Source organism: Theropithecus gelada, chromosome 3 (genome assembly GCF_003255815.1).
Source record: "Theropithecus gelada isolate Dixy chromosome 3, Tgel_1.0, whole genome shotgun sequence".
Classification (NCBI taxonomy): Eukaryota; Metazoa; Chordata; class Mammalia; order Primates; family Cercopithecidae; genus Theropithecus; species Theropithecus gelada.
In genome coordinates, this window is record NC_037670.1 from 61,873,199 (window position 1) to 61,890,531 (window position 17,333).

Consider the following 17,333-nt stretch of genomic DNA (forward strand, 5'->3'; position numbering starts at 1 on the left):
GTGATCCTCCTGCCTCAGCCTCCCAAAGCGCTAGGATTACAGGCGTGAACCACTGTGCCTGGCCCATATTCTTTAGAAATATATACCCAGAACTGGGATTGGTGGATTATATGGTAATTCTATTTTTAATTTTTTGAAGAACCATCAGACAGTTTTCCATAATGGCTGTACCAATTTACATTCCTACCAGCAATGTTCAGGGTTTTCCTTTTCTCCACATTGTCATCAACAATTGTTATTTTTTGTCTTTTTGGTAAAATTGCCATTCTAACAGGTGTGAGGTGATACTGTGGTTTTGAATTGCATTTTCCTGATGGTGATGATCAATATACCTGTTGACAATTTGTATGTCTTATTTTGAGAAATATCTATTCAGGTCCTTGGCCCATTTTAAGGGGATTATTTGCTATTGAGTTGTTTGAGTTCTTTATCTATTTTGGATATTAACCCCTTAATTCAATATGTGGCTGTCAAGTATTTTCTCCCATTCCATAGATTGCCCTTCTCTCTGTTGACTGTTCTTTTGCTGGACAGAAGCCTTTTAGCTCGATGCAGTCCCAATTGTCTATTTTAGCTTTTGCTTTCTATGCTTTTAGTGTCTTATCTGCCAAAAAAAAAAAAAAAAAAAAAAACGAAAAACAAAAACAAACAAAAAACTGCCCAGACCAATGTCATGAAGCTTTTTCCTGTGTTTTCTTCTCATAGTTTTATGGCTTCAAATCTTATATTTAAGTGTTTATAATCTATTTTAAGGTTTTTTTTTTTTTGTATATAGAGTGAAATAAGGGTCAGATTTCATTTTCTGCATGTGGATATTCAGTTTTGCTGGCACTGTTTATTGAAGAGATGGTCCTTCCCCCATTGTGTCTTCTTGGCATCCTTGGCAAAGATCTGCTGGCTCTTAATGCATGGATTTATTTTTGGGCTCTCTATTTTGTTCCGTTAGACTACATGTTTGATTTTCTGCAAGTACCATACTGTTTTGTGTACTATAGCTTTATCACATGTTTTGAAATCAGGATGTTTGATACCTCCAGGTTTGTTCTTCTTTCTTAAGATATCTTTGAGTATTCAAGATCTTTTGTTGTTCCATATGAATTTTTGAATTGTTTCTTTTCTATTTCTGTAAAGAATGCCAATGGGATTTTGATAGGGATTGCATTGAACCTGTAGATCTTTTTGTGAGTTATGGAAATTTTAACAATATTAATTATTCCAATCCATGAACACAGAACATCTTTACATTTATCTGTGTCTCCTTTGATTTCTTTCATCAATGTGTTATAATATTCAGTGTACCAATCTTTCATCTGTTTGGTTAAGTTTATTCCTAAGTATTGTATTATTTATTGTTGCTATTTTCCTACTTGCTTAATTTCCTTTTTAAATAGATCATCGTTTATGTATAGAAATGCCACTGATTTTTTTTTGATCAGATGTGGTGGCTCAGGCCTGTAATCCCAGCACTTTGGGAGGCCAAGGTGGGTATGATCATGAGGTCAAGAGATCGGGACCATCCTGGCCAACATGGTGAATCTCTGTCTCTACTAAAAATACAAAAATTAGCTGGGTGTGGCGGTACACACCTGTAGTCCCAGCAGCTCGGGAGGCTCAGGCAGGAGAATCACTTGAACCCAAGAGGTGGAGATTGCAGTGAGCTGAGATAGTGCCACTGCACTCTGGCTGGTGACAGAGTGAGACTCTGTCTAAAAAAAAAAAAAAAAAAAAGCCACTGATTTTTTTGTATTGATTTTATATTAAGCAACTTTAGTAAAATTGTTTATTACTTTTAACAGTTTTTTCTTGTTGTTGAGTTTTCAGAGCTTTCTATGTATATGATCATACCACTTGTAAACAGGGATAATTTCAGTTATTTTTTGATGTATGTGCCTTTTATTTTTCTTGTCCAATGCCTCTGGCTAGGACTGCCAGTACTGTAGTGAATAGAAGTTGTGAAAGCGGACATCCTTGCTTTGTATGGGCCTTAAAAGCTTTCAGTTTTTCTTGATTATAATGTTAGCTGTGAGCTTTTTGTAATGGTTTTTATGATGTTGAAGTAAATTCCTTCTCTGCCTTTTTTTGGTGAGAGTTTTAGCATGCATGGATATTGAGTTTTGTCAGATGCTTTTTCTGTATCCATTGAGACGATTATGTAGTTCCTATGTTTCCCTCTGTTGATGTGTTGTATCACATTGATTAATTTGCAAATGTTGAACCATCCTTGCATCTCAGGGAGAAATCCTACTTAGTTTGGAGTATAATCCATTAAATGTGCTGTTGAATTTTGTATGCTAGTATTTTATTTAGGATTTCTGCATCCATGTTCATCAAGGATATTAGCCTATAATATTCTTTTATTTTGGAGTCTTTGTCTGACTTGGGTGTCAGCATGATTCTAGCCTCATAAAATTTGTTTGGAAATATGTCCTCTTTTTCTATTTTTTTTGGAAGAGTTTAAAAAGCACTAGTATCAATTATTCCTTGACTATTTGATAGTGTTCTTCATTGAATCGATTTGGTCCTGGACTTTTCTGTGTGTGATGAGATTTAATTGCCAATTTAATCTCTTTATTTGTTATTGGTCTCTTCAGGATTTCTGTTTCTCCTTGATTCAATTTTGGTAGGTTATACATGTCGAGGAATTTATCCATTTTTGTTTTTTTAGGGATTATGTGATTTGTTCGTGTATTCTTGTAATACTGCCTAGTAATCTTTTTTATTCATATTTCTAAGATATTATAATATCTCCTCTTTTAGTTTTTAAGTCTTCTCCTTTTAATACAGCCAAGAGTTTTTTTTTTTTTTTAATTTTTCTGTTCCCTATTTCAATTATCTTTGCTGTAATCTTTATTATTAACTTCCTTATGCTAACTTTGGGCTCAGTTTGTTTTTATTCTTGTTCCCTGAAGTGTAAAGTTAGGTTGTTTATTTGAGATCTTCCTTCTCCTCCTCTTCCTCCTCTTCTTCACTATTATTATTATTATTATTACTGTTTTTCCAGATGGAGTCTCACTCTGTCACCCAGGCTGGAGTGCAGTGGTGTGATCTCGGATTACTGCAAGCTCTGCCCTCTAGGTTCAAGCAATTCTCCTGACTCAGCCTCCCAAGTAGCTGGGATTACAAGCCTGTGCCACCACGCCTGGCTAATTTTTATATTTTTAGTAGAGACGGGGTTTTACTGCATTGGCCAGGCTGGTCTCGAACTCCTGACCTCAAGTGATCCACCTGCCTTGGCCTCCCAAAGTGCTGTGATTACAGATGTGGGCCACTGCGCCCAGCCCTTCCTTCTTTTTAAATGTAGGATCTTACTGCTATAAACTTCCCTATTAGTGTTAGTTTTGTTCCATCCTATAAATTTTGATAACTTTTGTTTTCATGTTCATTTGTCTCAAGATATTTCCTAAATTCCCTTTTGATTTCTCCTGTGACTCAGTGGCTGCTCAAGATGGTATTGTGTAGTTTCCATGTACTGTAGTTCTCCCTATCTGTGGGGGATTTGTTCTTAAACCTCTGGTGAATGCTTGAAATCACAGATAGTACTAAGGTTTATATATACTGTGTTTTTTCCTATACATACACATCTATAATAAAATTTAATTATAAATTGGATATACTAAGAGATTGACAATGAATCAATTTAAAAATAAAATATGACAATTGTAACCATATAGTTATAATAGTTATCATACACTGTGGCTATAACTTTTGCAGATTGAGGCACAGCAGCAAAACTAGCATGAATTTCTTTTTTCTTCTTCACAATTTTAGGATTAGAAGGTTCATTTTTACCATAGATCTTAGCAACCTCAGCCTACTTTTTTCTTCTTTCCTTATTAATTCAAGAAGTTTTACCTTTTCACTTAATGGATGCACTTTATGGCTTTTCTTTGGCATCTAAATAGCCAGGATCACTACTCTTGAGGTTTGAGGCCGTTATTGAGTAAAGTAAGGGTGACTGAAACACAAGCACTGCAATACCATGACAAATGATCTGATAATGGAGATGGCTATGAAGTGACTAGTAGTCGGGTAGAATATACAGTGTGAATATATTGGACAAAGGGATGGTTGATGTCCCAGGCTGGATGAGGCAGGATGGTGCAAGATTTCATCACACTGATTAAATTTGTGAGTTGCTTATTTATGAAATTTTCCATTTAATATCTTCAGACTGTGGGCAAAATGATATTACAGAAGGTGAATGCCATGTTTGTATTTTTTTTTCATTCTGAAAAATACTGTTATTGATTGCTAATGTCATTCCATTATGGCTGGAAAAGGCACTTGGAAGATTTTTGTCTTACTAAAATTTTCAGACCTCTTTTGACACCTAACTTGTTATATACCCTGAAGAATGTTCCATATGCTCTTGAGAAGAATCTGTATTTTTCTGATATTAGAGGCAATTATGTATCTTAGGTCAATTTGGTCTATAGTGTTGTTCAGTTATTCTATTTTCTTATTGACTGATTTTCTACCAGAATGATCTATCCATTTTAGAGAGTAAAGTTTTGAAGTCTCTTCCTATTATTGTTTTATTACTGTATTGCTGTCTCTTTCTGCCTTTGTATTTATCAGTGTAATACTTTACATATTTAGGTGCTTTCATGTTGGTGATATAAGTATTAATATTTGTAACTATTGGGTCTTTCTGTTGAATTGTCCCTTATATCATTATATAATGACATTTGTCACATGACAGTTTGGACTTAAACCCTATTTTATTTAATGACAGTATAGCTACCCCTGCTCTCCTTTCTTTCTTTCTTTCTTTTTTTTTGAGATGGAGTCTCACTCTGTCGCCCAGGCTAGAGTACAGTGGCACCATCTCGGCTCACTGCAATCTCCATCTCCTGGGTTCAAGCAGTTCTCCTGCCTCAGCCTCCTGAGTAGCAGGGATTAAAGGCACCCACCACCGTGCCCAGCTAATTTTTGGTATTTTTAGTAGAGATGGGGTTTCACCATGTTGGCCAGGCTGGTCTCGAACTCCTGACCTCATGATCCACCTGCCTCGGCCTCCCAAAGTGCTGGGATTACAGGTGTGGGCCACCGCGCCCGGCTCCTTTCTTTAACCTTTCTCATGAAATATCATTGTTCATTCTTTATTTTCAACCTCTATGTCCTTAAATCTAAAATGAGTCTCTTGTAGACAGCATATAGTTGATTATTATTATTTATTTGTTCATCCACAGTATTTCTTTTGATTGGAGAGTTTAGTACATTTGAATTTCAAATAATTATTAATAGGTAAGGACTTACTCTTGCCATTTTGTCATTTGTTTTCTACTTTTATTATAGTTCTCTTACGTGTCTTGGTGTCTTCCTTTGTGGTTTGACTATTGTAGCAGTGTACTTTGATTCTTCTCTCTTAATCTTTTTTGCATCTACTGTACATCGTGTGTGTGTATCTGTGTGTGGTTACCATGGAGTTTACACTGAATAATTTATAGTTACAGCAGTCTGTTTGAAGCTGATATCCACTTCACTTCAATCTTATACAGGCACTCTACGCTTTACTTCCCCCTCCCCCACACACTTTATGTAACTGATGTCAGATTTTATTTTTCTGTATTGTATTTCCATTAGTAAATTTATGTGGCTATATTTATTCTGACAACTTGCCTTCTAATTTATATACTAGTGTTTAAAGTGATTTGTGTGTACCATTTCAGTATTATAATATTCTGTGTTTACCTTTAGCAATGAGATTTATATTTTCATATGCTTTAATGATGCTGTTTATCATCTTTTCATTTCAGCTGGAAAAACTAACTTCAGCAGGTCTAGTAGTGCCTAGTTTTGACAGGGAAAGACTTATCTCCCCTTCATCCTTAAACTATAGTTTTTCTGGATAAAGTATTCTTGGTTGACATTTTTTTCTTCCAGTACTTTGCTATATCATCCCATTGTCTCCTGGTCTGCAAGGTTTCCGCTGATAAATCTTATGATGTTTCCCTTGTGTGTGACAAGGTACCTTTCTCTTGCTGCTTTCAAAATTGTCTCTTTGTCTTTTACTTCTGAAAACCTCTAATATTTGAGACAAACTATAATGTGCTTCAGAGTAATGCTCTTTTTGTTTAATATATTTGAAGATCTTAGGACTTTATGTCAACTTTCCTCTGTAGAGTTGGGAAGATTTTTGCCATTATTTCTTTAAATAGGCTTTCCACCACTTTGATGGTGATCTGTAAGTTTCATAGGCTTTCTTCACTTTTTCATTTTTTTTTTCCTTCTAACTGGTTAATTTCAAATGGCTGGGCTTCAAATTTACTGATTCTTTTTCCTACATGATCAAGTTTTCTGTTGAAGCTCTGTCTGTTGGGTTTTTCAGTTCAATCATTGTATTCTTCAACTCCAAGATTTCTGTTTGGTTTCTTCTTAATACTTCTGTTTCATTATTAAATTTCTCATTTTGTTCATGTATTGATTTCCTAATTTCATTTGGTTTTAAGATCTGTATTCTCCTGAAGCTCATTGAGCTTCTTTAAGATGGCTATTTTGGATTCCTTTTCAGGTAATTTATGGATCTCCACTTTTCTGGGGTTGGTTACTGGGGTTTTGTTAGTTAACTTTGGTGGTGTTGTGTTTACCTTATGCTTTGTGATCCATGTAAACTTGTGTGTGTCTGTGCATTTGAAGGAGCAGACACCTCTAGTCTTTACAGACTGGTTTTGGCAGGTAAGGATCCACTCCTAGCTCACCAGACTGATGTTTTTGCCTCTGGTATCTCAGTCAAGCTGAGTTTGGAGCCAGGTAAAATGGCTGTTTCAGGGAGTGCAGTTGGGACTAAGCTTGGGAAGCCTGTCACCAAGGGTATGAATAGACATGTCTACCAGCAGGCCACAGTCGAGAGGGGCTGGAGCCAGGGCACATGACTACTTCAGTATCTGCAGTTGGGTATGAGGTCAGCAAGCATGTTACTCGGGGGATAGGTTGGATATGGCCCCTCTCAGGAAGTGGAAGATGGGACTTTTAGAAGCACCACAGCTCTTTGTGGTTGGAGCTGAGTTCATAGGAGGACAGGGATGCTTTCAGTCCACAGCTGGTACCAAAGCCTATGAGCCTGCCAGCAGGCTGTGGACCTCATTTCTCAGTGTATCCCTCCTTAGTCTGTGGCTCTACCACAGTTTCACAATCTTCTTTCTGGATCCCAAAGCTCTTACAAAGGAACTTCTGTGCATGGCAGGCTGCCAAGTCATTTTTTCTGTTGGGGTACATGAGCCAGAGACCTCCTGTTCTACTGTCTTACTGATGTCACTCGCACCTGTGTGTTTACCAGTGCCCTATGAGTTCCCAGTCTTCAATTTACTTGGTAACATCTGGAAACCATAATTATGTCCTGCAAGAATTATGCAAGTTACTTACTAAGGAATAGATCAGAGGGAAAAAACCTGTGCCCAACTTCTTGGGAAATTCATAGGAAAAGAGAGTTTAGCTTTAAATAAATAAAAATATTCTGCTAGAAAAATGTAAAAGATATAAATGCAGAGAATCCCAACAAGACACTTCACTAGAAGATCCCTCCTAAGACACGTAATCATCAGATTCTCCAAAGTTAAAATGAAAGAAAAAATGTTAAAGGCAGCTAGAGAGAAAAGTCAGGTCATCTGTAAAGGGAAGCCCATCAGACTAAAAAATGGACCTCTTAGCAGAAACCCTACAAGCCAAAAGAGCTTGGGGGGCCAATATTCAACATCCTTAAAAGAAATTCCAACCCAGAATTTCATATCTTCACAGACTAAGCTTCATAAGCAAAGGAGAAATAAGATCCTTTTCAAATAAACAAATGCTGAAGGAATTCCTTACCTCCAGACCTGCCTTACAAGAGCTCCTGAAGGAAGTACCAAATATGGAAAGGAAACACCATTACCAGCTACTAACACTAAAGTACAGAGACTACTGACACTGTAAAGCAACCACTAAACAAGTCTGCAAAATAACCAGCTAACATCATGATAACAGGATCAAATCCTCATATATCAATACTAACCTTGAATGTAGATGAGCTAAATGCCCCAATTAAAAGGCACAGAGTGGCAAGCTGGATGAAGAACCAAGACCCATTGGTATGCTATCTTCAAGAAACCTATCTTACATGCAGTGACACACATAAGCTCAAAACAAAAGGGACTGAGAAAAATCTACCAAACACATGGAAAACACAAGAAAGCATTGGTATGCTATCTTCAAGAAACCTGTCTTACCTGCAGTGACACACATAAGCTCAAAACAAAAGGGATTGAGAAAAATCTACCAATCAAATGGATAATAGAAGAAAGCAGGAGTTATAATACTAATTTCAGACAAAACAGATTTTAATTCAACAAACATCAAAAAAGACAAGGGCATTACATAATGGTAAAGGGTTAAATTCAACAAGAAGACATAACTGTTTTAAATATATATGCATGTAACACAGAAGCACTCAGACTCATCAAGCAGTTTCTTAATGACCTTCAAAGAAACTTAGACTCCCACACATTAATAGTGAGAGACTTTAACATCCCACTGACAACATTAGACCATAAAGATAAAAAATTAACAAAGATATTCAGAACCTGAACTCAACACTGGATCAAATGGACCTGATAGACATCTACAGAACTTTTCACCCTAAAACAACAGAATATACATTTTTTCATTGCCATGTGTCGTGTATTCCAAAATCGATCACATAATCAGAAATAAAAGACTCCTCAGCAAATGCAGAAGAAATTAAATAGTAACAACCAATCTCTCAGACCAGAGAGCAATCAAATTAGAAATCAAGACTAATAAATTCACTCAAAACCATACAATTACATGGAAATGGAATAATCTGCTCCTGAATTAATTTTGGGTAAATAATGAAATGAAGGGGGAAATCAAGAAGTTCTTTTAAACTATTGAGAGCAAAGATACAACATACCAGAATCTTGGGGACACAGCTAAGGCAGTTTTAAGAGAGAAATTTATAGCAGCAAATGCCTACATCAAAAAGTTAGATCTCAATTTAACAACCTAACACTACAATTAAAAGAGCTAGAGAACCAAGAGAAAACCAACACTAAAGCTAGCAGAAGACAAGAAATAACAAAATCAGAGCTGAACTGAAGGAGATTGAGACACAAAAATCTATTCTAAAGATCAATGAATCCTGAAGCTGTTTGTTTTTTTTTTTTTTTAATTAATAAAATAGACTGCTAGCTAGGCTAATAAAGAAGAAAAGAGAGAAGATGTACATGAACACAATCAGAAACGGCAAGTGGGATGTCACCACTGACCCCATAGAAATACAAATAATCATCAGAATATTACGAACACTTCTGTGCACATAAACTAGAAAATCTAGAAGAAATGGATAAATTCCTGGATACACACACACTCTCCCAAGACTGAAACAGGAAGAAGTTGAATCTCTGAACAGACCAGTAACCAACTCTGAAATAGAATCAGTAATAAATATTCTACCAACCAAAAAGAAAAGAAAAGAAAAAGCCCAAGAGCAAATGGATTCACAGCTGAATTCTACCAGATATACAAAGGAGAACTGGTACTATTACTGCTGAATAAGTAAGTAAGGATGAAGGACTAAATAAGTAAGTAAGGATGAAGAACTAAATAAGTAAGTAAGGATGAAGGACTCCTCTCTAACTCATTCTATGAGGCCCACATCATCCTGATACCAAAAACTGACAGGGACACCACACCAAAAAAGAAAACTTCAGGCCACTATCCTTGATAAACAAACATCAGTGGAGAAATCCTCAACAAAATACTGGCAAACTGAATCCAGCAGCACATCAGAAATCTTATCCACCACGATCAAGTAGGCTTTATCCCTGGGATGCAAGGTTGGTTCAACATATTCATATCAATAAATGTATTTCATCATGTAAACAGAATAAAAGACAGAAACCACACGATTATTTCAAAAGATGCAGAAGAGGCTTTTGATAAAAATTCAGCCTCCTTTCATGTTAAAACCTCTGAATAAACTAGGTGTTGAAGGAATATACCTCAAAATAATAACAAGAGCCATATATGACAAACCCACAGCCAAGATCATACTGAATGGGCAAAAGCTGGAAGCATTTCCCTTGAAAACCAGCATAAGACAAGGATGCCCCCTCTCACCACTCCTATTCAACATAGTACTGGAAATTCTGGCCAGGACAATCAGGCAAAAGAAAGAAATAAAGGGCATCCAGACCGGAAGAGAGGAAGTCCAAACTATCTCCATTTGCAGAGGACATGATCCTGTATATAGAACACCCCATAGTCTTGGCCCTAAATCTTCTTAAGCTGATAAACAATTTCAGCAAAGTCTCAGGATACAAAATTGATGTACAAAAATCCCTAGCATTCCTATACACCAACACAGTTAAGCTGAGAGCCAAATCAGGAATGCAGTCTCATTCGCAATTGCCACAAAAAAATTATAAAATACCTAGGAATGAAGGTAACCAGCAAGGTGAAAGATCTCTACAAGGAGAACTACAAAACACTGCTCAAAGAAATCAGAGATGATGCAAACGGATGGAAAGGAAGGATCAATATATATGCTGTGCCAATTAAACTAGCAATGACATTCTTCACAGAACTAGAAAAAACTATTTTAAAATTCACAAAGAACCAAAAAATAAACCCAAATAGCCAAGGCAATCCTAAGCAAAAGAACAAAGCTGGAGGCATCATGCTACTTGACTTAAAACTATACTATAGGGCTACAGTAACCAAAACAGCATGCTACTGGTATAAAAACAGACACATAAGGCAATGGAACAGAATGGAGAACCCAAAAATAAGATCACACACCTGAAACTATCTGATCTTTGATGAAGCTGACAAAAACAAGCAATGGGGAAAGAATTCCCTATTCAGTAAATGGTGATGGGAAAACTGACTAGCCATGTGCAGAAGATTGAAACTAGACCCCTTCCGTACACCATGTACAAAAGATAACTCAAGATGGATTAAAGAATTAAATTTAAAACCTAAACTATAAAAACCTTGGAAGACAACCAAGGCAATACCATTCTGGACATAGAACAGTCAAAGATTTTATGACGAAGACTCCAAAACCAATTGCAACAAAAGCAAAACTTGACAAATAGAATCTAATTAAACTACAGAGCTTCTGCACAGCAAAAGAAACTATAACAGAGTAAACAGATAACCTACAAAATAGGAGAAAATATTTTCCAGCTATGCATCTGACAAAGGTCTAATATCCAGCATCTAAAAGGAACTTAAACAAATTTACAAGAAAAAAAACAAACCCCATTAAGAAGTGGGCAAAGGACATGAACAGCCACTTTTCAAAAGAAGACATACATGAGGCCAACAAACATGAAAAAAAGCTCAACGTCACTGATCATTAGAGAAATGCAAATCAAAACCACAATGAAATACCATCTCACACCAGTCAGAAGGGCTACTATGAAAAAGTCAAAAAACAACAGATGCTGGTAAGGTTGCAGAGAAAAAGGAACACTTATACACTGTTGGTATATAAGGTAGAATTGTAAATTAGTTCAACCATTGTGGAAGACAGGGTGGCAATTCCTCCAAGACCTAAAAACAGAACTACCATTCAACCCAGCAATCCCATTACTAAGTATATACCCAAAGGAATAGAAATCATTCTGTCATATGCACATGTACGTTCATTGCAGCACTATTTACAATAGCAAAGACATGGAATCAACGTAGAGGCCCATCAATAGTATGTTGGATAAAGAAAATGTAGTACAGATACACCATGGACTACTATGCATCCATTAAAAAAAAAAACAGGATCATGTCCTTTGTAGAAACATGGATGGAGCTAGAGGTCATTATCCTTAGCAAACTAATGAAGCAGCAGAGAACCAAATACTGCATGTTCTCACTTATAGGTGGAAGCTAAATGATGAGAACACGTGGACACATAGAGGGGAACAACAATAAACACTGGGGTCTCTCAGAGGTTGGAGGGTGGGAGGAGGGAAAAGATCAGAAAAAATAACTAATGGGTACTAGGATTAATACCTGGGTGATAAAATAATCTATACAACAAACCCAAGTTTAGCTATGTAACAAACCTGCACATATACCCCTGAACTTAAAAGTTAAATCAAAAAGATACATTATATTTATGAATAACTGAAAATTTAGTTTCTTGTATGCATGAAAAATATTTGTGCTAACAGACCTTAGATAATTCAACTCAGCATACCCTTGGATTTAACTAAAAATATAACGATTTTCCAAGCTATTAATTATGATTTTTCTCTTTCAGTAGTGTTGTTTGTTAGTGCTGAAAATGTTAACATATTGCTCTACAACCATGCAGAAGGAATTAATGAGCTGCTGTTGTCTTTTTTCATAAGCACATCTAATTTGCTCATTCATCCACTTGTTCATTTGTTCTACCCATATTTAGCCAGGCAAAAGAGAGAGTGCCGTCATTCCTAAAAATCATGATTTGTTTTCCTTTTTTTCAGCCATGCAATGATGGACCTACTGGTTGAACTTTGCCTTCAGAACCACCTGAATCCATCCCACCACGCCCTTGAAATTCGGTCTTCAGAAACCCAACAGCCTTTGAGTTTTAAGCCAAATACTTTGATTGGGACCCTGAATGTGCATACTGTGTTTGTGAAAGAAAAAGTTCCTGAAGAGAAGGTTAAGCCTGGTCCCCCTAAGGTGCCTGAGGTTAGTAGGTACCTACATGGAGATACCTGTGTCTGAATGTGTGGCAGGTCCTGAGTAGGGGCCAGTGTGGCTCTTCTTATCTAAATACAATGCAGAGATTTGTGGCTGAGGCTGCTACTTTCATGCCAGGCAAAGGTAGGCACTAAACAGTTTGTTTTAGGAGACAAAATTTACAGAATTGAATAGTGTTCATCTTTGTAACATTGCTCCTTCATATATTATAGAAGAGGAATTGATCTACAGTGAGCTATCCATTAGACCTTCATTCAAAGAGGGACATAGTCTCTAATTCTGTACTTTCTAATATGATAGTCACTGGCCACATGCAGCTTTTTAAAAATTTGGTATGTTTATTATTGTTATTCATGTAGATTTTTCTTTTTTCATTTTAATTGACACATACAGCTTTTGAACACTTGAAATGTGGCTGGTGTGATTGAGAAACTGAATTTTTAATTTAATTTTAATTTTAAATTTAAATTGCCACTAGCTAATAGCTACCTGATTGGACAGTGTAGTTCTAGAATTATTCCTGACTCAGGAAGCAGTTGGCATCTGTAGAGGATTTAAACATCTTCCCAGAAGAAGAGAATAAAAAGGGAAAAATTTTTTTTTGAAAAAATGATGTCAGAAATATTTATTCATTGCATTTGGAGAATATCTTATATACATAGCTGTATTCCAGGCTTTTATTAATTAAAATTAATTCTGGTGGCTTATTATATACTTTTATTGTTTTTGTTGTTGTTTTGAGATGGACCTTCACTCTTGTTGCCCAGGCTGGAGTGCAGTGGTGTGATCTTGGCTCATTGCTACCTCTGCCTCCTAGGTTCAAGCAGTTCTCCTGCCTCAGTCTCCGGAGTAACTGGGACTACAGTTGCATGCCACCACGCCCGGCTAATTTGTGTATTTAGTAGAGACAGGGTTTCACCATGTTGGCCAGTCTGGTCTTGAACTCCTGACCTCAGGTGATCCACCTGCCTCAGCCTCTCAAAGTGCTGGGATTACAGGCCTGAGCCACCATACCCAGCCTTATTGTACTTTTAAATAAGTCTTTGATACTAATCTTTTAGCTCAAATTAAAAGCAATGTTACTTTCAGATTCTTAGCAGATCTTCTAAATTTTCCTGCTTTTAAAAATGGCAGTGCAGCCAACATTAGTCTCCTATTAATTTCTAGGATTGATTGGTTAGTGCATTCTCATTGTTGCTCTAGAACACTCTGACCAGAGATTTCCCCTTATTCTTCAAGTAAACAGTGTTTGAGGCAGAGCATCTCTGTATATACCCTGCGTCTTCCCTTGACTTCCTGCTTCTCAGGGCAGGTAAGCCCAGGCGTATGCATGATCCCACTTGTTAGGGTAGGAGAGGACCAGTAAAGGAGCAGTAGGTTCCATATTGTCTCCCAAAATTCGTCATTATCCCAGCCGCTGGGCCCTGGTACACAGGCTGGAAGAGAGCGTGAGGCCTTCCTTTGCTGCTCTGTTGTTCAATCTATATTTACTGTGTCCAGCTCTGCGGTGTCTTGGCACAATTAAGATGATCAGTAAAAGCGCAAGAAAAATGATCAGTAAAAGTGGAAGAAAAATGACTACCACTTTATCTGCAGTCATTTAGAATTAGTATTAGTCAATTGAGTGTTTTTCTTCCTATTATACGCCTGGTATTTTTTTAAATAAAATATATTTCTAGTTTTAAATACATGTGTGTAGTATGTATACATAAATACATGTAAGTCTGTGTACACACCGTATATGTTTCATATATGTCTGTCTATAGTACATATGTACACTACATATATACTTATATATACATCTATGTACGTATATAGGTGTTCCTATATTTATGTGGATATTTTGACTCCTTAAAAGTTTGACGTCATGTTTTTGGGGGGTTTTTCTTTAAATTATTCATACTACTTCCAAACTATTTTCTTTAGAAAATACATATAAGTGCCATGTGTTTACATCTGGCCAGAACCCTTGGAAGACAGTAAAGTTTATGTGTTGGATTTTAAATGTAGAGTCCTCCCTGATGTTTATTTCGCTGTGTTGTTAGCAGCTTGTTCACTAGTAAGTGAACCAAATTTATTATTCTAGACATTTGTTTTTCAATATTCATTATGCCATTTTCCCCCATGACTCACTCAATTTGTGGAAGAAAGATTCAGGCTACACACAATCCTGTCCCACCCAACTGTCAAACTGACACAGGAGTTGAAGCCTTGTAGGAGGATGTCTTACCAAATTCTTTTTGCCTGTGTGTTCTTCCAGAAATCTGTGCGTTTGGTCGTGAATTACCTGCGGACACAAAAAGCTGTTGTGCGTGTGAGCCCTGAGGTTCCTCTCCAGAATATTCTCCCAGTCATTTGTGCAAAGTGTGAGGTCAGCCCAGAGCATGTGGTTCTCCTCAGGGACAACGTTGCCGGAGAGGAGTTGGAGCTGTCCAAGTCCCTGAATGAGCTCGGGATAAAGGAGCTCTACGCATGGGACAACAGAAGAGGTGAGGCCCCGCTGCGTCTTATGCACATGCCCATAATCACATAGATGCGCGGCTTGCAAATGTCCCCTGTTGGCTCTCCTCAGCACTCTCGGCAGCGCCACGGAGAGATGGGTACATGAAGTTCCAGGCAAGTCAAGTTGAAGTAGGCAAAAAAGAAATTTGGCCTGTTTTCCTTCCTCTGGATTGAACTGTGCCTCCTTTCTCCCAGCCCTGAACATGTCCTTTATCCTTTGTCTCCCTGCAAACTTCCATGACATAAGTAAAAGGGGAAAAGGTGAGGCGAGGTGAGAGCTTATGCTCTGAAGTAACTACTCCAAACCATCTATAATACTTTATTGTGGGTTGGTGGCTCACACTTGTAATCCTGGCACTTTGAGAGGCTGAGGCAGGAGGATGACTGGAGCTCAGGAGTTCAAGACCAGCCTGGACAAAATAGTGAGACCCCATGTCTACAAAAAATTTTAAACTTAGCCAGACGCGGTGGTGCATCCCCATTCCTGTAGTCCTATCTACTTGAGAGGCTGAGGCTGGAGGATTGCTTGAATCGAGGAGGTTGAAGCTGCACTGAGCTATTATCACACGATTGCCCTCAGCCTAGGCAACAGAGTGAGACCCTGTCTCTTAAAAAAAAAAAAAAAAATTATCTTGATTTTCTTTTTCAGTTGCCATTAGCTGCTATTCCCAGGTTTCAAACATTGCTCATATCTAAAACCAGTGGCAGAAATGCATTTAGCTGTTCTCTAAAACTGAACAGTTACAGTGCATGAGATCCATTCCTGAAGATAACTTTAGGGCCACCTTAGGCCTCCTTACTGTGTTGCCAGTGTCATCCTGCTCATCGTGTGAATCTGGCTCTTTGTATGAGGCCACTGTTAGAGCCACTGGTGAGAGTGGCAACCCAGAGGCCTTGCTGGTGCAGAAACTGATATGTTGTGTAAGCACATGTTTCTGATTGATATAGAGTGCTAACTGCATATTTTAACTACTGTCAGACCACAGGAAATGTTATATTCATTGACCTTAGAATGATCAAAATGGACTTTGTAAAAGTTTCTCTCCTAATGAGCCTCATTTGATATCTCTTGTCTCTGTTTCATTATTCCACAAATATTGAATAGGTTGAGTTTTAAAAATATATACATATTCAAGTTTTTCCTGTTTTTCTATGGATTTTTTTCTATTTTTTTCCAACAAAAATGTATTTTTTTTTTTTTTTTTTTTGAGATGGAGTTTCACTTTTATACCCCAGGCTGGAGTGCAATGGTGCGATATTGGCTCACTGCAACCTCCATCTCCCAGGTTCAAGTGATTCTCCTGCCTCAGCCTTTTTGTGAAATCCATGATCATAGTGGAATCTCTGTCCAGTCTGCCCTCTCCCCGCCAACTCAGCCCTTGTCTTCCTGGGTATCTGGCATCTAGATCTGATTTGACATTCAAGAGAGGGTTTTGGCTCAATTGAGTGTAAGATACATGGACTATTTATTCCTTCAAAAAACGTACTTTGACATTTGAGAATAATGCATCTTGTGTTTTATCCAGTGTCTTTTTAAAACACAGACAGAAATACTCTCAGCATCGCTGCACAGGCCTGGTGGCACTGAGTATATCAGCGCTATTGAAATTTGCTTTACATGACTCTTTGGAAACAGCTTCCATTTGTTAAGATAAAAAGAAAAATGAAAGGAAAACTGTTCCACATTCAAGTGTCTGTAATAAAAAGGCTTACAAGTGTTTCTGTTACATGCCACCACTTGACTGTATCTTGAAAGGTAGATCTTGAACCTGGCACTTGGGAGAAGTCATATAAAACCTGCCTGTCTGTGAAGGAGAGGACCCAATCTAGCCTATGGTCATTGGAAATGCAGGAACTGAAGTGTTCATGTGATCAGGGGCCCAGAGCATTTCTTCTGATCCTCATACGGGGCAGAGCAGAACATACTGGTGCAGTCAGCTTGGCCGTTCAGATTTTGAAGCACTTCTGCCCTTGGTGGGAACTAGCTGCTTCCAAACCCCCAAGTTCCCCTCTCTACTGCCTTGGACATTTTGGCCCTTTCCACCCCACCCCCAAGGCACCACAAGCTTCCCCACCATGGGGACTGTGCTCCAGCCCTGTGGCCAGCACCCCTCTCATCTGGACCATGCCTGTGCCATGCC

The 17,333-nt window shown here is 37.7% G+C and overlaps 1 protein-coding gene across 8 annotated transcripts in view; it reads left to right on the forward strand.

Moving 5' to 3' along the window:
• The window catches only part of COBL (cordon-bleu WH2 repeat protein), a 300,338-nt gene that overhangs the window by 108,882 nt on the left and 174,123 nt on the right, over nucleotides 1-17,333 (forward strand). For all 8 annotated transcript variants that reach the window (XM_025380655.1, XM_025380657.1, XM_025380656.1 and 5 more), the window contains exons 3-4: nucleotides 12,468-12,678; nucleotides 14,951-15,179. In XM_025380655.1, coding sequence (XP_025236440.1) covers nucleotides 12,468-12,678; nucleotides 14,951-15,179 — 440 coding nt within the window. The remainder of the gene's footprint in view (nucleotides 1-12,467; nucleotides 12,679-14,950; nucleotides 15,180-17,333) is intronic.